Source organism: Ambystoma mexicanum, chromosome 2p (genome assembly GCF_040938575.1).
Source record: "Ambystoma mexicanum isolate Mex_15411 chromosome 2p, UKY_AmexF1_1, whole genome shotgun sequence".
Lineage (NCBI taxonomy): Eukaryota > Metazoa > Chordata > Amphibia > Caudata > Ambystomatidae > Ambystoma > Ambystoma mexicanum.
Genome location: NC_090923.1, coordinates 1,027,921,170 through 1,027,943,733, shown reverse-complemented (window position 1 = coordinate 1,027,943,733; position 22,564 = coordinate 1,027,921,170). Strand labels below are relative to the sequence as shown.

The 22,564-nt window shown below is 50.0% G+C and overlaps 1 protein-coding gene across 5 annotated transcripts in view; it reads left to right on the top strand.

The window, feature by feature from the left end:
- The window catches only part of PACS1 (phosphofurin acidic cluster sorting protein 1), a 2,791,059-nt gene that overhangs the window by 211,994 nt on the left and 2,556,501 nt on the right, over window positions 1–22,564 (top strand). For all 5 annotated transcript variants that reach the window (XM_069644890.1, XM_069644889.1, XM_069644887.1 and 2 more), the window contains exon 2: window positions 15,798–15,885. In XM_069644890.1, coding sequence (XP_069500991.1) covers window positions 15,798–15,885 — 88 coding nt within the window. The remainder of the gene's footprint in view (window positions 1–15,797; window positions 15,886–22,564) is intronic.

Below are 22,564 nucleotides of genomic sequence, written 5' to 3'. Positions count from 1 at the left end.
ACTTTACATTGCATCTTTCACCCTAAACATTTCACTGGGTTCCATGTTTGATTTCCTCACCTTTTTGACAGCTACCCTTGCTTTTATTTAACACAGCTAGGTAAGGCTAGTTCCTATCACATTTGTACTATCATCCACACCAGGATGGCAACCTGTGAGGCTATTACAGAGCCTCAACACAGTGAATAAATGTGTGGGTGAATACAGTATGGGTGTGCAGGGCTTTTCATGTTCGTCACTGTACAAACACAGTAGCTATATCCTACACGGACTAATACACCCATATCATACTGTGTGTTTTTGTAAGAACGGTTAGCTTGATTCTCCTTTTTTGTATGCAAAGTGCTGAAAAGTCCTGTGCAATTCTCAATTCAAAAGGCACCCAACGGCTTTGCAGTGCAAAGAGGTGTTGCGCACAGAGAAGTGTCTTCCTCACATGAGTGCTTTGAAACACTTTCATGTGTGTAGGCGCTATATAAATAAACAATACAATACTCTAGAAGTTCCTTCTGTGGGGACAGTTGACACTTTGTGCTACGGGTAAATGCTACCAGCCTTCCATCTTAAAAAGTAGAGTCAATAGAGAAGGAAGATTTGTTGGTTACAAGTCTCCGCCCTGTGCATTGGTACAACCTGCTTAGAGGTTGTACCTGCTTTGGGTGCCCTCTGGTCATGCACCCCCTCTAAAACCTGTTATTTCTGCCCTTCTATAACTGCTTTGGCTCTACTAGCTTGAGGGACAGTGTGCTCCGCTTTGTTCATTTTTCATGTTCTACATCTTACCAACCCTTCTGAAGAAGCTCCTGCATGGGTTCTGTAGGGAGGTATCTTGCCTGTGCTGCTGAATGAAGCCATGGGCTTCCTTCACATTTATTTGGGTTGGCATGTAGTGCTTCAACACCTCCTTCCACCTTCACCCAAATATTCCTCCCGAACCCCCCCCCCACTCCACCTCCCATGTATCCACCTCCCCTCTTATTCACCCTGGAGGCTTGTGCCAGGGCTCTTTCTCCTCTTGAGCAGAGTAACTAGCAATGGACCAAATAGATCACAAATGTGTGATTGCGGTGTTGTGGGATTGTCAATTCAATGATTGTGATAGGCATTCCTGCCCTGAACTCCTGCCTGCTTTCACTGTCGACCAATCGAATAGAACCTTTCAGTTGTGACTCATTGGAGACTTATAGAAAGGTCTTGGCTCTGAGTAGGAGGTATATAGCTCCCTGGATCCATGGGTCTGCTGCTGTCTTGCAGTAACCCAAGTAAATTGCTTCAACACCAGGTGAGTAGGGCACCTAGGTAGGGGACAGGCCCTTTGGCCTGTAGCAGGGTGAACTTTGTGAGATGGATGTATTTTTGCTCAGAAGACTGGCTGATTGTGACTGAGGGTGGTAGATGGAATGGTCATGGGACCTGGTGCTGCCACCAGTGGTGTTTTGCTGGCTGCAGAAGAGGTACAAGGGAGCTGTCCCAAACCAACTTTCCTCTCCCTGCTAGAGCAGTGGCAGGTGACTTTCACTATAGAGATGTACAGCTGTGTACACCTCCCCTTTAAGGAGTCTTCCTACATATGTGAAGAGCCAGAGCATTGTTATTCAGCCCAACATCCACTTGTATCAGAGATCACCTGAGTTGGGGGAAAATTGTTACAAGACTGACAAAACCGAGTGCGGGCAGGTTGCGTTCTGATCAGCATGTTCCGGGCAGGAGTCCAGTTGCAGTTTGGAAACCAAGATGGCAGGTGAGTCTAAAGAAGGCTTGGTATGTGAGTAGTGCAGAGTGGCACTACTCAATCATAAATGGTTGCAGTAAACTCCCGGTCACCATTGTCTTAATCTGCATGGTGTATTATTTATCCTAAATAACGGCAAAGGCTGCTTTAGAGAGTGGTCCCGGGAGTGGGGGACCGTTGGGCTATGGTCCAATAAAAGCCATGGACATCTGGGGCGTGGTGAGGGTAGAAGGAGACTGAGCAGTGGGAGGTGGTTAGTGGTGCAGTAAGGAGAAGGCACAGGGGCAGAAGCGAGCTGAATGCAAAGAAAGTGACGTGGCTGAGGTGGAAGCACAGAGGAGTAGGTCATAGAGTACGACCAGGTAGTAGAAGAAGTCAACATAAGGAGGGTGGCGGGAGAAGAGGCAAGAGAAGGAAGAAAACACCCAGAAAACAAGGTTGAAGGAAACCAGAAAACCAGCAGGGGTAGCATCAGGAAGAAGGTGTAGAGAAAGGAAGTTGAAGAGAATGGAGCATACAGCGATAAAGAGGAGGTGCCAAAAGGAGGCTGCTGGACATATAGAAGAGACTAGAGAAGGAAACGAGACAACTGGAGGAGAAAATATATTAAGGAGGTAAGAAGAAGATATCAGGAGGACATTAAAGGAGTCTGACAAGGGAGTAGGCAGGCTGTAAGGAGACAACAGAGAAACCGGTGCGTGGAAGAAGTTGTCAGTAGGAGTTCAAAAGGACCACTGCATGTCCTGTTGGAGCCCAATTTAGGGCTCCAACAGGAGAAGGCCTGTTGGAGCCCTGGATGGCTATGCCTGCGAAGGGTGGAGGTATTATGTGCATGTCGTGGAGCATCAAGGAGGTGGATAAGGACAGTCTAGACAGGAGAGCTGAAGAGAGGTTCCGATAAGAATGTGAAAATTGGGCCCATAGACCCCAAAAAAGGGGACTCTCCAGATCAAAGATGCAAAGAGGACCCAAAACTGAACCAAGTAGACTTGGAAGGAAGTGGGGGTCGGGTGTGTCTCACTTACAGACTCTGAAGTACAAGCTGAACAGTCTAGATATGTTTCTTTTAGCAATAATACAAGATCAAGAGAATCAACGCTTCTGGAGCTCCTTGCTAATTCAGGCTGTAACAGCCTATAATCAAGCTGGCCCCTGCTCTTAAACAATAGAAGGTAGGGATTGTAGGCTGAATCCACTAGATGTAGCCCATGTTCCCTGCTCCCTTATATTCAGTGTTCCCTGTCTGATTTCCTCCACAACCTGTCTTTTGGGACAAAAAGTTTTCACTCCCGTTGGCCAACGCAGCAGTGAGGGTCTCTATCTGCCAGGCAGTGGTGCTGGGGTGTCCTCAAGGCAGCTTCCTCCTTGGTAGCTGATACTGCCAACCTGCAGAGGCTCAACACTGTGGTATGCACTCTGACTCAACCCCCAGCATTGCCATATGTCCTGCTTTCCTGGTTTTACAACGATTTTCAGCTGCAAATTTCTACTGACTGTGCCATACAACTGGCTCCTCCTGGGTGATACTTGCAGCCACACCAGGTGGTCCCAGAGTTTAAAAGCGCCCTATGCCCTCATTGAAAGCCCTTGCATTTCTTGGGCTAACGGTCCATTAGCAGAGGGACTCATCACTGCAGCCTTCCTTATCACCTTGGTGTTCACAGGATCCTCCATGCTTCTATCCAGAGTTTGACACAAACTATTATATTTCATAGACTGTTTTCCTGGGTCATAGCAGCATAAGGCCTTGGTCTTCACTGCATTTGCCAGAATACATTTTTAAGCACATTTCTTATGATGTTCACCGCAACCCTATAATACTTTGCTTTGGTACATTTCTTTATAAGGGTCAGGATTTTTCAATCATACTGTGTTGCCAGAGGTCAAAAAGTAGGCGGGATCGCAATCTGCCATGCTGATGCTATCATGGGCTCTAATATGTGCTCCCACTTTCTTAAGTTTAGAGAATTTTACAGAGAAATGTACTGCAGGTATAGTGTGCCCGCCCACACCCCCAGTAGCATGTTTTGGCATAATTTCAATCTTCTTACATTATATGACTCTTCACTACAGGCTCACCATTTTATATTCCTTTTTAAGATTTGAGCTTTTCACAATGAGTTGATCGACCAATATAAAATGGCATTTGCTCCATCTAATCCTATAATTTCTGACCTGGTAATCCTACTGTTGCCCCTCGGTCTAGGGTCTGATCATTTTACTGTTACAGTGCTGGAAAGTGAGAACTCTAAACCTTAACCTCGGTATACCTCACAACTGCAAGTCATAACTTTAAACTAGTTGAGCAGTTAATGATTTTTCCTCCATACTTTCTTCCCTACCAAAATTAGATATTAAATCTCACAAGGATAGATAAGCTCAATTAACGTTGAAGTAAGAATGTACTCTATGCTAGCTTTCTTAAAACCTTAAGGAATACTTCTTTAACAAAACAGTGTTAATCCTTGTTTTTTTTTTATTTAAACTGGAGGGCAGAGATGAGAAAGCAGCTGAAAGTCTCAATCTGAGGCAGATTTATACCATTGTAAGAAACACCTTTAGATTTTCAAACAGGCCATACTTCTGTCCCAGAGACAATTTCTACCCGTCAGAATGTCTGAGGCTGATTTAATTAATTATATATCTTCTTTGTTTACAAACTTTTTATTTCCAACATGGCAACCATACAGTACTATAACAAGTATATACATTAACTCTTCCACACAGTTACATGTTGCGTTTTGCATTTTCTCCCTCCAAACCCCAACCCCCACCCCTCCCCGCCTGCAGCACTTCCCACTCTCTCCCTCGCACTTCTGTCAGATAACCCCCGCTACTCCTCCCCTGATGGGCTATCTTCTCTGGGACTGGTCTGACACCAATAATGTTGGTACAAGTTGTCTCCAGGCTCCCAGCGTACCTGCTTTCCCCCCTCCCACACCCTGTCAATTAGCTGCTTCATTCCATACAGACGTCTCTACCGCGGCCCATTTCTTCAGATCCTGCCACCAAACCTGTGCCCTTGGTTTCCTGCTCACTTTCCAGCTCATTGCTATTCTGCGTTTCGCTAGTATATATGCCAGATCTTTTAGTTTACTCACATGTTTAGCTTTGCGAGGCCTGGGGAAACCCTCCAACAGGCAAGCTCAAGGGGAGCTCACATCAGGTTGATCTCTTTTCCCACCATGAGGTAGGCCACCTCCCTCCAAAACTCTATTTCTTGGCATACCCAAAACATATGTACCATTCCTGCATCCACTGCCCCACATTTCGGGAATTTCTGTACCCCTGTATGTTTAAACTGAGCTATTTTCTTAGGAGTCATGTATGCCCTGTGGGTGACATATAACTGAATCTGTTGCAAACGTGCATTTCTCGATACCTTTTTATGGTTTCCCTGTACTCTAACCCACATTCCATCTTCCATTGCTTCTCCCATCTCCTCCTCCCAATCCCTGCTCATGTGGACCACTTCTTTCCCAACCCCAGACATCAGCAGTTCGTGTATCCGGGAGACCTCATGGCCCCATCAGATACGTCATAAAATGTTTGTGATTGCCTCAGGATGTTTGGCCAACAACGCTTCGGGTCACGTGTCCTTGATTATCCTCATCAGCCTAGTATATGTAATATGCTGCCCCCGGTGCAACCCTGTAACCTCCATCACAACTTCAAACCCCAGAGCCTTCCCCCTATCGCCACACGTCTCCTAGTGTAACTACGCCTGTCGGTTCCCACTTCCTTCTGATGTTCAGCCTCATTTGCTCATCTATGCCTTCCAGTGCCACTAGTGGAATCTGTGGGAAACACAGGGGCAGGTTTCCTAGTAATTGGCATGCTCTGCGCCACATCGTCCATCCCTGGCTTAAAAGTCTGCCCTCCCCCACTCTGTGTTGTTTAGGTAACCACATCCACTCGCTCAAAAAGTAGGGATCACATTCCGCGTTCAACAGTGTATGCTCAAGTGTTCGCTCTTCTGACAGCCACTTTGCCACATATTGGAGTTGACTGGCCAGATAGTATATTTCAAAGTTTGGCAACATAATACTGCCCTGCTCATATGAGTTCTGCAATTTCCATAATGCTATCCTATTCCTGGAGTTATACCAGATAAACCCCCTGCATATGTTTGTAATTTCGAGAAGAATCTTTTGGGTATTGTATGTGGGATGTTCGTGAAATAATGTAATAGTCTGGGCAGCATTTTTAAAACGCCACTCTTCCTATTATAGTCAAAGGTAGGTTGGCCCAAAACCCCATACTCTTTTCTATTTTAATTACCGCCTCCAATGTATTTTGCCTATGTTCATCCTCAGCATTATGATATGTCTATCCCCAGGTATTGCTCTAATAGTTTGTCTCGGGGTCTCGCATTTGTATAACCAGGCCAATAGTCTGCCTGGCTTATCACCTTCCGTGTGCTGCCGCTCCACATATTTCCTGTAACTTAGATTGCTTAGCCTCTCCCAGTGTTCCCCACACTTTTGTTGTAACTGATTTATATTCCTGGCCTCTTCTGGAGTTCCTGTCCCCTCCCGCATTGTCGACTCCAACTTGCATTATACTTTTTGTAAATCCTGTGTTATTTCGCCTTGCAACCTCATTAGTAGTCTAAGGTGGTGAATGATGTAAACACTGGAGATTGGTTTTAACAGGCAAGTCACAAAATGCATAGAGGACACAGGGGGAAGCCTACAGGCCCCCAGACTAAAGATCTCCTTGTTTAGTAACAGCAGGTCAAGCACCAAAGTGTTGTAAACTGAACCACAAAGGATCAGTACCTGATGCCTTTGCAGTAGTAGAGTGGAGGGAAGGCCTCCTCAATGGGGAGTTGTCCCTGCACTTGCAGTGATATTAATTGTAGGGTCATTATGTTTGTATCAGTATACAATATATAGAATTCTTTCTTGGACCAGCACAGCAACGTTTTGAGATTGTAGCCTTAAAAGATATGTGGCGAACTGCATATATGCTAGAGAGAGCACCAGCCATTCTGTAAGCTGGTGGCTTATGTTTGGATTTCCATGGATGGCGGTGTTGTCTTAGCTAAGGCATGAAATATGAATTATTAGGTGTGAAAAATGCAGTGTGCAGGGCTTATAGCTTATCATATGGTTTCTATTGCTCCAGGATTAAGGGAGTGTAGCCTATGAGGAATCTGGTCAATTCATCTCTTCTCCCCAGGGGGGAGCCCATACCTTTGAGGCTAGGAAGTTGAGTCCATTAAGCAAGACCCTCCTTAAGGGTCTGGCAAGTGAATCTCACTGGGAGTGACTCCCCTCTTGGGTAAAAGGACTCCCATGCTGAGAAGGAACTCCCGGTCCTTAACACCCGTTCTGCCTGTATGGATATTGGAAAGACTGTGGTATCTCCCGTTATGACTATAACCAACCAAGACCCTTCTTTAGCATTACTTTTTTTTTTAAACTTCTTTTTATTATTCAGCGTGGCAGCAAAACACAGGCGAACAGCGTCAGGCAGTTACAATATCAAGTGAGGGTGCGCAGAGGTTGCTTCACACAACAACGCAATCAATAGGCACATTTACAGCATGGGGAGGGTAACAGAGATCTATGATAGGGGTGAGGACCCGAGCAGGTGGGGGGGAGCAGGTGGGGGAGAGGCATCCGCTGTCGTGTTGAGATCGGACATGTAAGAACGGAACCTGAGCCAGATGTTCCTAGGCCTGGAGTGGGTGGATTGCATATGAGACCAGGCTTCCTTGGAGTCCGAGGCCCATGTGACCGCTCTTAGCCATTGGGCATGTGGGGGAGGTGAGGGGCGAAGCCAGCAGAGCAGGATGGATCGCACCGCGAGAAGCAAGCAGAGGCCAGCTAGTTTTTTTGGAATTCCGGTAGAGGCATGGGAGGTCATGGAAGAGGCATAACACCGGGGAAGGAACAATGGGGTGGTCGAGCACAGCAGACACCGTCGAACAAACTGCCTCCCAAAACTGTGAGAGGCGGGGGCATGACCAAATCATGTGAATGTAGTCTGCATCATCTTGACTGCATCTAGGGCAGCTAGAAGGGTGATCCCTGAACATGTGGTGCAATCTGATCGGGGTGTAATGGAACCTGTGTAATACTTTGAACTGAATAAGTTTAAACCGGGAGTTGAAGGACACTCTATGCGTGCACTCGCATAGGTGTGCCCAGCGCTCCTCCGACATTTCAACACCAAGGTCTACCTCCCACGCGCGCTTCAGTTTAACAAAGTCTGGGACAGATCTGGATTGCAACATAGTATATAACCTGGAAATCTTGCCCCTCGTGGGGAAGGGGGAGGTGAGTTCCTCGATGGAGGGTCGTCCGGTGGTAATGCGGGGAACGTTTGGTAATTACGCTTAAGGGTCCTGCGGAGGGATGAATATTGGAGCCATACACTCTGGTCACTCCTCAAGGGCAGTGGGAGATCGGGCCATTCAACAAATATACCTTGGTCAAACGCATCACGCAGCAACTCGTAGCCAGCATCAGCCCAGCGACGAACCGTGCCCGGTGCAACCCGTGGGACCCCCGGGAGGAAATTCCAAAGAGGGAGGTTGCCATGGAAGGCGTGAGCAGTTCCGGTCAGCCTCCACATTCTCGACAAGGCGAGGGACGTGCAGGCGACCGGGTTCTGTGAGTCCAGTGCCAGGGGAGCGGGTTGTATCACTAAGGAGCGGATGTCGCGATCACAGACCGCAAGTTTCTCAAGTCTGACATTCGGGGGAGGGTCCGTTGTATTAAACCAATAGGAAGTGTATTGGATCTGGGATACCAGCCAGTATTTAAGAAAGTCGGGGGCATCGAAGCCCCCGTTAGTCATGGGGGTAGACAAGGTATCGATTTTTAGGCGGACCTCACCCGAGTACCAAAGAAAGGAATTAACCGTACGAATCAACTCTCGGAAGAAGCCCCCCCCCCCTCCCCTGGCCACAAGGGTACATTAGTGAACCTGTAAAGCAGCTGGGGCAACACCACCATCTTCAACAGCCCTATTCTGCCTGCGAGGGAGATTGGGAGTTTGTCCCAGACCCGGATCCTAGCTGTCAGGTGTGTAAGAAATAGTTCTCCTTGAAGGTCAGCGCTTGCTGGCGCGTTACCTCTATCCCCAAGTAGGTAAACGTGGATTGAGCCCATGTGAAACCCAGGGTGTCAGGAGGGGGGGGGGAGTGCATTCCGTGAGTGGGAAGAGAGTGGATTTCGAGCAATTCACTTTAAGGCCCGAGATCCGGCCAAACTGAATGATGTCCTCCAGTATTGGGGGTAAGTTGATCGAAGGAGAGCGTACAAACAGTGCGTCATCCGCATAGAGGGACACTATGTCCGCCTGGCCCGCAGTGCGGAGGCCTCTATGAGCGTGGAATTGGCAGAGCATATCAGCGAAGGGCTCTATTGATATAGCAAGGATCAAGGGAGAGAAGGGGCACCCCTGTCTCGTCCCCCTGGCAATCTCAAAGAGAGGGGAGCAACGGTCGTCGGTGCGGACCCTAGCCACTGGAGCCGAGTAAAGCAATCTGACCCAGGAGAGAAAGGAGGGGCCGAATTTGCAACTCCCGAGAACCCGCCATAGATATCGCCATGAAACTGAGTCAAATGCTTTCTGCATGTCGAGTGTGGCGGCCACTACGTGCGTCTCGGGACTGATTCTGTTAATTATGTTAAATAGGCGCCTCAGGTTCAGGGAGGTGGAGCGACCTGGGATGAAGCCCGCCTGATCTGGATGGATGATAGATGGCAAAAAGGGAACCAACCGAAGCGCCAGAGCCTTGGCGTATATTTTGACGTCACAATTTATGAGTGAGAGCGGGCGATATGAAGCACATTGCGAGGGGGATTTACCAGATTTAAGTAATACTGTGATTGTGGCCTCACAGAGTGAAGGGGGAAATACACCAGCCTCCACCGACTCCTCCCAAAGAGCCAGCAAGTGAGGGAGCAGCTGTGACTTATGTTTGTAAAATTCGACCGGGATACCGTCCGAGCCAGGGGCTCTCCCCGAGGATAAGGAGTCAATAGCGGCAGACAGCTCCTCAAGTGTGAGTGGGGAGTCAAGGGAACCCGCGGTCTCCGTAGATAGGGTTGACAGAGGAAGGGCATCGAGAAAGGAATCGATCTCCGCCACTGACACCTCGTCTGAATTAGAATATAGGGTTTCATAGAATGTGAAAAATTGCCGGTTGATGTCCTGCGAGGAGACAGCCATAGAGCCGTCAGGCCTCTCAATTCCAAGTATGTGTGGGGACCCCGTCTCGTGACGGATCAGTCTCGCCAGAAATCGACCAGGTCGTTCACCCTCCCCGTATCTCCTTGCCATGCCAGGATTATCCAAAAACCTTTGTTCACGCTCCACAAGGGATCGGAACGTGTCCAATTCCATCCCGATGTCCGCAGGTTACTCGGGGTGGAGTGAAGTGAGCATGTAGCTTCCAGGGTCGAAAGTCTGGATTCGCTCACGGCAAGATCTCTCCGTGTCGACTTAAGGACCCCATTCCCCTTGGACAGCGCAATCCCTCTAATATAAGCCTTAAAGGACTCCCATAAAGTGGCCTGAGATGTTACCGAGCCCGTATTTGTCTTGAAGAACTCTTCAATCGACACCTCGAGCTCGGAGCAGAACTCCGGGACCAGAAGGGAAAGGGGTTTCAACCTCCAGCTACGGGTCCGGCCGGGATCAGGACCCCAACCGATGGTAACGGTAACTGGAGAATGGTCAGACAGGGTTCTGGGAAGGATCATTAACTGTGTAACGTTCTTAACCAATTCGTTGGAGATCACCCATCTGTCAATGCGGGAATAGGAATCGTGGACTGAGGAGTAGAAAGAGTAAATGCGGGAATCCGGGTAAAAGAACCTCCACGCATCTACAATGGCCAGGCGGGGTAGGGATGATAGTGCAGCGTAAGCTGCCCTGGAGAGATGGCGGGGCTTGGAGCCAGATCTGTCGAGGGCTACATCAAAGATTGTGTTGAAATCACCCCCCCCAGAGGATGGGGACAAGGGGGAAGCCTTCAAGGAGGGACGTGACCTGCACATAAAAATCTGGGTCGTCTATGTTGGGACCGTAAATGTTCAGCAGAACCACTTCCTTGTGTTGGAGCGTGGCATGAAGCAGTACATACTGGCCTTGGGGGTCAATTTGTGAGGAAATGAGGGTGAACTTGAGACTCTTGTGAATGAGGGTCATGACCGCACGGCTTTGAGTAGAGAAGTCAGTGGAAAATCTATGGGGGCCCCAGGTTTTGGCTAAGCGCATGCACTGTTCCGTGCGAGCGTGTGTCTCTTGTAAGAAAAGAATCTTGGACCCGTGGCACTCGGCCTGCAACTGGAGCTGCCTCATCTTTTTAGAATTACCCAACCCCCGTACATTCCAGCTCATAAAGGTCAAGTCACTCTCGATCACAGAAGCAGTAGCGTTTGAAGCAGAGAAAATGTCAATAACCAGTGGGTCAGATTCGCAGCCCTGCGGCAACAGTTCCTGAGTGCCACACCACAGTCCGCCTTCGCTGCCAGCGCCAACTTTTTAATAACATACCCCCAAACATGTCCCACCCCCACCCACAACCCCCACCCCAAACAGAGGGATGACAATCCCAACTCCCCTCAACCAAAACCAAACCAGAGGCATCAGCGCCTGGGGGCCTGCAGGTCGGACTGGCCTCGTCACTCCGGGCTACGGCAGATCCAGTAGAACAAAAGGTGTCCACAGTAGGAATAACATGTAACTTGGGCAAAGTACTTGCACATGGTGGTAAGGCAGTGTTTGTAAAATGAGCAGAACAAGCCGATTACGGGATAGAGGATCAATATGGTCCCGATACAGGAAGGCGGCTGGGCCTGGCCTCTCCCCGTCGGGCCGAAAGGGTAACTGTAGAACCATGGTCGGAGGAGGGGGATCAGCCAGGGAAATGTTCGTCTATAAACTCGGAGGCTTCCTCAGGGATCGTGAAGAACAACACCCGGTTTGCGTGTTCTATGCGAAGTTTGGCGGGGTAGACCATAGCGTATTTGATTGAGTGGTCTCGCAGCCTACGTTTCACCGCTTGGAAGGTCTTGCGTTCCCGTTGGACGGCTGTTGAGAAGTCCGGGTAAAAGTGAATCCTTGCGCCGCCCAGTAGTAGCTGACCCTTGAGCCTTGCGGCCCTGAGGAGGGCGTCACGGTCACGGTAGTTCAGCACACGAGCTATGATGGGCCGAGGTGGAGCACCGGGCTTAGGTTTAGCCGTCACGGCGCGATGTGCCCGCTCAATAGCGAAGTGCCGGGAAAGCTCGGGTGAGTCAAGGAGCGACAGCAATGTGTGCTCAATAAAGTCTTCCATTGGCTCGTGGACTTCATTCTCGGGAACCCCGATAATGCGGAGGTTGTTGAGCCTTGAGCGGGATTCCAAGTCCTCGTTCTTCTTTTCCACCTCGAGGACTCGGCTGGAGAGAGCGACAACCTCGGAGCGCAGGGCACCCAGCGCATCCTCAGCGGAGCCGACCCGTGTCTCGACCTCCGACACTCGGCTGTCCGTCCTCTCAATGTGGGCCTTAAAGGAGGAAATAGTGCCGTTCATGTCATCTAATTTTGAGTGAAGTGTGGTGAAGCCCTCCCGGATAAAGTCCATAATATTTTGGGATTCCAGAACTGCATCAGATGAGGCGGCAGGGGCCTGCCCAGCAGCCTCCTCCGGCAATCTCACCGCCGCCTTCGCAAACATGTTGATGGAGCTCTGTTTCCTCGTGCCCCCCTTGTTCATCCCGGCGGCGTCAGAGGTCGGGCGGAGAGAGGGGGGATCCCCAGCAGCCCAGGGAGAAGGCGAGGGGAACTCTGGTCTTGTACCTCATAACACAGTGTGCAGAGTATGGTATGAAACAGGAGGGAACACGTAGAAACCAGAGGCTGTGGGTTAGAGAGAACAAGATATTGCGGCTGCCAGAGCAGAATGTGGAAGCTTAGCAAGCCCAGGGAGAGCTGGGGGAAAATGCCAGGGGAGCACAGATGCAGGAGACTCAAGGGGCGGGGGTGGCGGTGTCCGCGGCCCCAAGGTCAGCGATGTGAGGTAAGGCAGGCCCCAAGTAAATAACAGATCCCGCAAGAAGTGGTGGCTCCAGGAGCGCCATGGCCCACCCAGGAGATAGAAGACCCCCCAGTGCAGAGATGCGGGCGGCCAACAAGGATTGGGGCGCCTCCAGGAGGGTGGTCCGGTGAAGATGCAGGGGGGCCCACGGCCCAGGCACAGGAAAGGGCCAGTGTCAGTGGCTGCCCCAGAGTCTCAGAGTCAAGCAGGGGGGGGGCACGCAGTAGCACCCCCCCCCTTGATGTACCTTTTTCTCCCCTGGCTCCGTCGCACAAACCCGCAGGGGAGCGCAGCACCCGGCGTCCAAGGGCGTGCCGCGGCACCACCCCGCCGCCGGGGTCTAACCACGGGGGGGCGGGGGCCACCAGCAGGGTGCGGCCCAAGACCGGAGGAGGCCTGGCCACGGCAGCGCCGAGGGAGTCCTTCCGTGAGGACTAAGCCGCCACGCAGCAGCGGCCGCAGCCGCGACACCCCCGCGCGGGGCCGCGGCTCCAGGGGGTCTGCTCACGCAGGATGGGCCAGGTGGAAGCAGGCGGTGGGGGCCGGGACCACGGATCACAGCACCGTGCCCCCCCAGAGCGGTCGGCAGTCCACGATGTGCAGGGGGGGAGGGCCAACAGTCCAGTGGAGGCGAGGAGCCGCCCAGCGGCAGTGGCCACGGCCGCGGAACCCCCGCAATGACAGGAGGCGGCCCTGGGGCAAGCGAGGGGTCCGCGGCCCCGGGGGGGCACGGCCCCGCACGGTGGGGCCAACAGGAACAGGTGATGGGGGCCAGGGCCCCGGGGCGTACCGCAGGCCCTCTCCAGAGCGGACCGCAGTCTCCGGAGGGCAGGGAGGCAGGCGTGTCTTCCCCAGCCAGGCCAGGTATTGGCGCGAAGCCGCGCCGACGGTGGGGGAAGGGCGAAGGGCCGCCCGGATCTCAGGATCCCCAGCTCCAATCGGATCAAGTGGTGCCAGGTCGCCTCAGAAGATGAGTCGCGCCCTCCAGGGCGAGGTGCCAGAACGGGAAGATGCCCAAAGAAGGATCGTGGGATCTGCAAGCCACGGAGAGATACGCTCAGGTGGCCATCTTGTTCGGCGCTCAACAGCGCCCCCCTTCTTTAGCATTACTTGAAACCAAAAGAGTGGAAGATTGTCTAAATGCCATAATCAAAGATGACTGACTAAATTATGTTGGTTCTGATGACGTGCAGAGTGGACTGTGAATGGAGGAGAGACGCTTAAGGAGGGAGGAGAGTAACCGCTATGCAGAGGTGGGCCTCTGTAGAAACGACGTCCTGGAGGGGCAGAGCCACAGCAAGACGCAGAACCTGCAGTGGCGTGGAGGAAGCAAGACCTGCTAGCGGAAGGCTGAAGGGCAGGAGTTCTGACCGAGCAAGAGGCTCCGGTCACTAGAAGGACGGAGATGAGAAGACAGTCTTCACTGGTGGCGTGACCACTGGAGAGCAGTGGTGGGCCTAGCAACCACTGCTGAGACGAGAAGAAGGTAAGGAGCTCAGGTCCCTGAGTTACACATGGCAAGTGGCTTTGCCGCCAGCATGAGCACCAACCAGTAAGTGAATGCTCCCAATGTGAGAACGCCAGTGGGGGATCTGAACTTTAGCTTCCAATGTTTTGCTAAACTGCCGAGGTTACGGAAACTGTAGAAACACGAAGGGAGAGCACCATGGCTGGGAAAGCCAACAAAGGTATGAGACCGCGAGAGAATAGAACGGGTACACATCCCATGTAGGTAAAGAGTGAAAGAGAAACAAACACTGTATATCAAGGCTGGAAAAGCTGACAAAAGTATGAGAGCCTGAAAGAACTGAACGGCCACACACCCTATGTAAAAGGATTGCAAAGGATATGTGTGTTTTATACCAAGGCTGGGAAAACCGACAAAGGTACAAGGAACTGATCAAATCAGAGAAGCGTGCATCCTACGTGAAATAGATTGAAAGGAGTATGAACACTATGCAACCAGTTTGGAAAAGCCAATTGGGTGACGGGTACCTGCAATAACTGAGGGGGAGATACTCTACGTTTATTAAATCTATTGAGAACCAATACACCTACCACAGAGCTACAGGACTCTGGGGAGTCCGAGTGCCACGAAGGTCGGACACAGAAAATGGTGTTAAAAGTGATCCTGGAGGAATTTGAACAGTTGGACAAGAATTCTTATATCTTTCCTCAAATATTATCAAGGGCAGAGAGGAAGCCATACAGAGGATTTGTATTTTTAATTGAAAGAATATAAAAGAATACTGTGAACTGTCATTATTATATTCTAAAGGACTGAAACAAACCTATCTAAGAGTTGGGACAGGCAGAAGCCCACACTGAGGCTATTACTCAAGCCTGCCCTTTTCTTTTTACATAGATTTTCTAAAGTGGTAGGACCAGTTAGTTGATTATGATTTGGACTCATGAGTATTTATTGTGGACTTCGACAAGCACGCTTGGTTTTGTTTTCGAAGGTAAGGAACTCCTGTCATAGCGATGGGGCCAAATAGGCATTTTTATTTTATTTTAAACAACCTTGCATCATGACCCGCTGTAGTATGAGTCCTTCTGGTTCACCAGAAGCCCCTCTCCCTTCATAATTTGCACCAAGTAATTTCTGTAGCAATGATGTCTGGATTTATCATTAAGAGCTCAGCATATTCTGCTTCGCGTTTTGCATGTAATCTATTGTGCCCAACTGTATTAACGATGCCGCTGCAGTTTTTCTTGCCAATACTAATTGCCTCTTGAAATTATTGGCGACATGAAGCTTCAGAATATTGATCTCAGAAAAACACATTGAGAAGTTTGTAAAAGCAGTAACAATATTCATGAGGGACACCAGATTTGTAATGCTTCTAATTTGCTTTAAAGTAATTCTTTGTGTACAGAAAACGTCTTCTGTGTCTTGGAGATTCACACTTTTCACATGTATGGATCGCAGTTTTGGTTAGGTTTGTGACATGTTCCTTATTTTCTACCTATGCATAGTCCTCTGCGCCTTACACTTGTCTCTGGTATGTCTTTTAACAGGTTGTTTAGCTTGACGCTGAAGAGGCTGATTATACTGAAGGAGCTGGACAAGGATCTGAACTCTGTCGTTATAGCAGTCAAGCTCCAGGTAGGTGTATGCATAACAAGCTGGACGGATAAGGGAAGTGGACCAGGAGGATGTGGGCAAAAGGCATGTTGGTTACATGATCTGCAGTACACTTGCAGTGAAGGTTATTTTCTGCTAGACCCTCTCTTTGGGTAGCTTAAACAAACATTTTAAACCTTATTTTACAATTATTCTCCAGCAGTAATGCCCACATAGAATGGCAATCGCAGGTAGTTAAGTGGTGGCGGGGCAAAGGAGTAATGGGCCCTGAAGCAGAGCAGGCGGCATAGCTATTTCCTGGTCAATAAATGATTCAGTGTCAACTGGCATGTCAGCTTTTTCCTCCAACAGATGTGTGACTCCCATCTGACAGAAGCCAGCTATTGTTGCTAGTTATCATGAAATATAATGTGCTGTAGTCATAGAGTCATAGAAGAGGGCCTAAAATAGTGCATCACGGTCATTTTGGGCACAGCACATATTTGAAGCTCTGTAATTGGTTGGGATCATAAACCTTTTAATTAATTCAGAAAGCTATCAATTTCTCTTACGGCCGGTGCACCTGCAGGCTGACATCTAGGTGTGGCTGGATGTTCTGCACACGTACATTTATTATTGGCTGATGGGTCTGCACACACGCTTCTAGTGTTGGCTGGTAGGTTTCCATGTGCCCATTTGGCTACGGTTGGCCTGCACGTTTGCGTTTGGCGTCAGTAAGTCTGCACATGTGTTTTTGACATCGGGAAGTCTTCACATGCACATTTGCAATCAGTAAGTTTGCACATTCGCTTTTGGCCGGTAGGTTTGCATGCACATATGTGATGATCGGTCTTTGCGCACATAGTAGGTGCATGCTTCATTTTGTCGCTCAGTTGGTACTTGATTTGGTCGCTCAATGTCGATGCTTGCTTGCTGGGACCATCTGCTTGCTCAGACTATGGGTGCATGATTGCTTGCTTGGATTTGTGGGTCACTTTGTTCTTGCTTAGGTTGCCAAGTCGATTACTAGGTTATACAAAAATAAAATGCCTCTTCTTTGCTGATTTTTGTTTTTCAAATTTGATTAAATTTCTAAAGCGCTTTCACCAAAGTTTTGCACAGACAAAGCAATCCAAAATTCATGGGATACAAACCTTACAAAATTGAAAGCTTTCGAAAAATCTACAGATTTGAACTAAGCAAAAAAAGTTTAAGACGAGTGGAAGAGATGATGTAATGATGATCTAACATTCAGAGGAAGATGATTCCAGAGCTTAGGAGTAGAAGGGTGTAGAAGTAGACACGGGACACAAAGGTGGCATGCTTGTTGGCACAAACCTTTATTTAACAAATAAAGGAACAACCCCATCTGTCCCTATAACTAAGAGGGGTTTCCCTGCCACGAACAAAACTAAGGATATCGTCGGCATGTCCGGCAAAAACATAGTCCTATGTCCCAAACCTAGTTCTGTCCCTTAGACTTCAAAAGAAAACTATAAACTAGGCTACACCCCGACTCTAAAAGTGTGGCTCCCTTCAAGATGATTTTTAGGCAGTTTGTGAGTGATGGCAGAAATATCCTTTTCCCCATGGTCGTTACTAAGTTTCTGTGTATTGTTCCACACAGATGGGGATGAGGTCTCTCATCCCCAGACTTTGAGGTGTTTTTATTTATAGTTCCAAAAACGAGATTGGGAAGGAGTCTCCCTTCCCCAATCCTTTCAGTAGCATCAGTAGTGTATGGATTCCTGCCAAGGGATATATCTTCCTTCCTCTGGTATTCTCATAACATCTGCCAAAGGATCTTGTTCTCTACCCCTGGTCTTCTTTTCTGTCTTTTGCCAAAGGATACACTTCTTATCCCTTGGTCTTTGCTTCTTATGTGGTTCCCAGACCACTTTCTCCGCTTTGTAATGTCTCTTACTTAACCCTGCTTCAATAACCTTCCAGGCATATTTCGCATGTGCAATTCTCTGTTTTGAATGGATTTTGTCCTCCCACGTATTCCTCATTTTATGATATTCATATCCTGCCAGCTTCACTGCTTCGGAAAAATAATTTTTGGCAGAGGGCTCTGTGCACGAGATTGTGGCGTCGATGTCCCTCGACGGGCTGCGTACCATGTCGACGTCCCCATCGGTATAAATAGCTTGTGCCGTGCCCGTTGGCTTCAGTTCAGTTTTTCCTATTTCTTCGGTCTCGAACGGCGCGCTTCGACATTTTCTTGAGAAAATGTCGTCTTCCACCCCTTCTACACCCAAGACGGGGTTCAAGAAATGTATCCCCTGCGGATCAAAAATGTCGATTACAGATCCTCACTGCATTTGTCTTTGGTGCCTAGGTTCAGACCATCGAAGTGGCAACTGTGGCTCCTGTCAGTCGATGACGGAGAAGGCCCTTTGTGAGAGGAAAGGTAAACTGGCGGTGGCGGGAAGCTTCCAAGGCCTCCTCGAAGGACTTGTCAAAGAAGCATAGAAAATTGACACAGGGAAGTCAGGAACTACTGTGGAAAGATCCAGTAGTAAAGGTGAATCTCGAGTCGACGTCAAAACGTCGAAGATTCGTTGAGAATAGTTTCCCCGACACAGACTAAAAAACATAAGTCGTTGAAGCCCTTGATGACTTTGTCGACGCCATCTGCGCAGACTGCTTCCACATCGAAGCCAAAGGCGTTTTCGACACCTTTGTCGAAGACGTCATCAGTGTCTTCAGACTCCTTCGATTCCTCCGACCCAAACACAAGTACAGGAAAGCAGATTTACTCCTTTACCTAAGTCAGACTTCTTTGTCTATGGCTTCTATATTTGAAGAAACTGTCTCTGAGGAAGAAGGAGTTTCTCCTTTTGGAGTACAATATGGTACCAGAGAGGTTCCAGAAAAATTAATCGATCCAGAATCGAAAAAGAGAGACCTGTGTGACACCCTTCACTCTGCTAGTGGCATTGCTACGTCACCAGAGCTAGAGTTTACAAAACCTGACCCTGCGGAACATGCGGATTCAGGGTACAGGAATCTAATGAATAGGGTTGTTGAATACATGGGCTGGGGTAGAGCGTCACCCACTTTTGACCAGGATGATATGACTGATATAATTGATCAGGGCCCCCAGAAGGACCCAGTTCTCCCCTTCCATAGGGCACTTCAGAGAACAGTGGGAAAAAAACTGGGAGGTTCCTGATGCTGTTGCTGCAGTCAACAGTAATTTTCCAAAAAAGTACAGAACTTCTAGTTCTGACCCTGATTACCTAGGTAGACATCCCACTCCAGAAAGTCTGGTTATTCAGGCAGCAACTTCGTCAAGACAAACAGCCTATGCATCTATCTGCGCCCGGATAGAGAGGATAAGAAGGTGGATGCTTGGGCCCGTAAGGTTTTTACCTCAGGTAGCATGGCTCTCAAGTCAACTAATATCACCTGTACCCTGGCCAGGTTTACCCATACCTTGTGGGACTGCAATTCGGTGCCGGCTGAACATATTCCGGAAGGCGAGGAAAGGGAAGGCTTCCTGAATATTGTCAAAGACAGAAAGGAGGCAATGGGGGAATGTCTCCAGTCTGGACTGGATATTGCTGATAGTATTAGCAGATCCATGGCTGCAAGCAGTGTTACGCAGATTTGTGTGGTTGAGGAAGTCGGGGTTTGCACCAGCCGTGCAGGCCAGGCTACTTAACATGCCTTTCGAGGGGATTGTGTCCTCCGACGTATTTCACATCTATGACAGTAATCACCAGAGCTGTGCTGCTTCGGAAAACATTTCCTGCGTTTGATCTGCCCCTTCGAGGACCTACTTTGATGGCCGACGTCAACGGATGTTATATGTAGGACGCACGACGCCTGTAGCCTCAGTTCTGTTTTTTCCGCGAACGTGTTCGCTTCGGAATCTCGGCTTCTGCTGAATCGGTTCTTCGAACTTGGTTGTTTGTGAAATATATCTTTGTCGTCTTCTACCCCGCGGTCGGGTTTCAAAAAGTGCCGGGACTGCGGTTCCAATATGACGCTTACGGACCCGCACAACGTCTGCCTGCGAGAGCCACGATACCGATGACTGCGATTTAGTGCCAGTTTTTGACGTCGAAGGCCATGCAGGAGCGGAAGAAGCTGGAGCAGAAGAAACTATCTGTAGGTAGGGTTTCCAAACCCCGTAATTCGAAATCCGCTGGGCTTTCGACCGACGATGCGAGGGGCGACTCTCCGCGTCGGCTTAAGTCCAGGGGGGTTCTCGGTCTCGGAGTGGTTCCCCGCCATTCTTCTGCCTCTTCTAGGCACTCGCGGAAGCGCTGTCACCGGTTGCCTTCGCCATCCTCGTCCGAGGACTCCGCCAGATGGCAGGTAGCTTGTCCCAACAAGCATTCATCTCCAGCGGAATGGGACGCATTTCGTAAGGAGATGATGACGATTTTCGAATCTCAGGGCTCTGTTCCGTCCGCGCCTTCGAGAGAAGCCGGCAAGGAACGCGCTAGGACCACTGTTCGCACGCCTTCGGGCTCGGGTGGTCGGCACGATCATCGGGAGCCGTCGAGGTCCCAATCGGACAAGGTAGATCGCTCTAGCCATGCCCACTCCAGGTCCCGGTCCTCGACGCCCTCGAGACCGTTGGAGCCTGTGAGGCCTTTTAAGAAGGCATCGGCGCCATGTGCGTCGAGGGACTCTCTCGAGGATCTGCTGCCGCGGAAGTCATCGGCTCCGACGCCGTCTAAGGACACGCTCGGGTCTCCGGCCTCCAAGCCGTTGTCGAAGCTGTCGGTGCCTCGCTCGATGTCGATGCCGATTCCGGCAACGCTCTCGACGCCTTTTGAGGAGGCTTTATCAGAGGTGCCCCGGAGACCGGTGGAAACCCCGAGGAAGGCCCTGAGTAAATCAGTGAGGCCTGTGTTTGAGCCTTTTTCTGTGCCCTCATTCAGGGATTTATTCCAGCCTTTGGATTATATCTCAGAGGTGGATGAAGGGTCAGATGTTGAGGGGTTTGTTCCTCATGAGGTTCCTGACGAACTGTTGTCTGGTCATAGCCAGATGGAAGACCTGCGTCAATCCTTGCATGACGCCAGTGGTCTGGACACCTCCCCGGAGGTTGAGTTTGTCAGGCCTGAGCCTGGTACACACGCTGAGTCTTCGTACAGGTGTCCCATGTCGCGGGTGACGGATTACTTGGGGTTGTCTGCTCCACCTGTGGATTTTCGGCAGGAGGACCTGACAGATATCCTTGACCAAGGTCCACCCATTGACCCGGTGTTGCCATTTCATATGGCCTTACAAAGAAGGGTGGCGGCGGCTTGGACTGCTCCGGAGAGTCTTTCGGCAGTAAATAAGTCATAACCGAAAAAATACCGTCCAGCCAGTGCCGATCCCTGCTACATGTCCACGCACCCAACTCTGGAGAGTTTGGTGGTACAGCCGGCTATGGCCCCAGCAAAGCAGGCGGCGTACCCTACAATTCCTCGTGATAGGGACGACAAACGCTTTGACGGTTGGGCAAAGAAGGTATTTTCTTCTGGAGTATGGCTTTAAAAGCAGCCAACTCAGTTTGTGCCCTTGCAAGATTCACGCACACTCTGTGGAATTGTGTATCTTTAGTGGCTGAACAGATTCCCGAAGGGGAGGAACGGGGTGGTTTTCTTGCCCTCGTTCAGGATGGCAAGGATGCTATGTGTGAATCCGTTCAGTCGGATCTGGACGTGGCAGACTGTGTCAGCCGGTCCATGGCGGCGAGCACCGTGATGCGCAGGTTTGCGTGGTTGAGGAAGTCGGGGTTTGCTCCTGATGTACAGTCCCGGCTTATGCCCTTTGATGGTGTCCATCTTTTTGGCAGCAAGGCTGACGAGAGCCTTGAGAGGCTGCAGACCTCCAAAGGTGCAGCGAAGTCGTTGAGTGCTTCAGTATGTCAACCTCCGCCTTTTTGTCCTAGCGGACAGCAATGGGGGGGAGGTTCCTTTCAATACTACTCTTGCTTTGGTAGATCGAGGAGAGCTGCCAGTCAAAGGGGCCAACGTAGGAGTACCAGAGGTGGAAAACGAGGTGCCAAAGCCGCTCGGGGAGTCGCCTCTTTGCCCTCGGGCACTGCCGCAGCCTCTTCCGCTCAGTCATGAGGCCATGTCCTATGGTTCGCCGGTTGGGGGAAGGCTGGCGCAGCATCTTGTAGAATGGCGTGCCATTACTTCAGATGTGTGGGTTCTGGAGATCATAGCCCACGGCTACTGTATTCCTTTCCGGCAGAGGCCTCACGACAATCCACCGGGGAAGCTCTCTTTGAAGAGCCTGGATCCGCTCCTTGCGCAGGAAATCCAATCCCTGCTGGAGAAAGGTGCCATAGAACTGATGCCTGGAGCGGAGAGGAACAAGGGATGGTATTCCCCATATTTTTTGATCCCGAAAAGACAGGGGGGTAGAGACCCATCATGGACTTGCATGGTTTGAACAAGCTCCTCAGGAAGGACAAGTTCAAGATGGTTACTCTCAAGTCCTCCAGGCCCTTCAACTTCAGGACTGGTTGGTGTCTCTCGACCTCAAGGATGCTTACTTTCATGTGCCGATTCATCCCAAGCACAAGAAGTACAGGAAGTACCTTCCTGTACAGGAAAGTTTGCGGTTGGTGACTCGCATTTTCAATTTCTGGTCCTGCCGTTTGGATTGACCTCCACCCCGAGGGTCTTCACCAAGCTGATGGTGGTGGTGGCAGCGTATCTCAGGAAAGGGGGATTTACGTCTACCCCTACCTGGACGATTG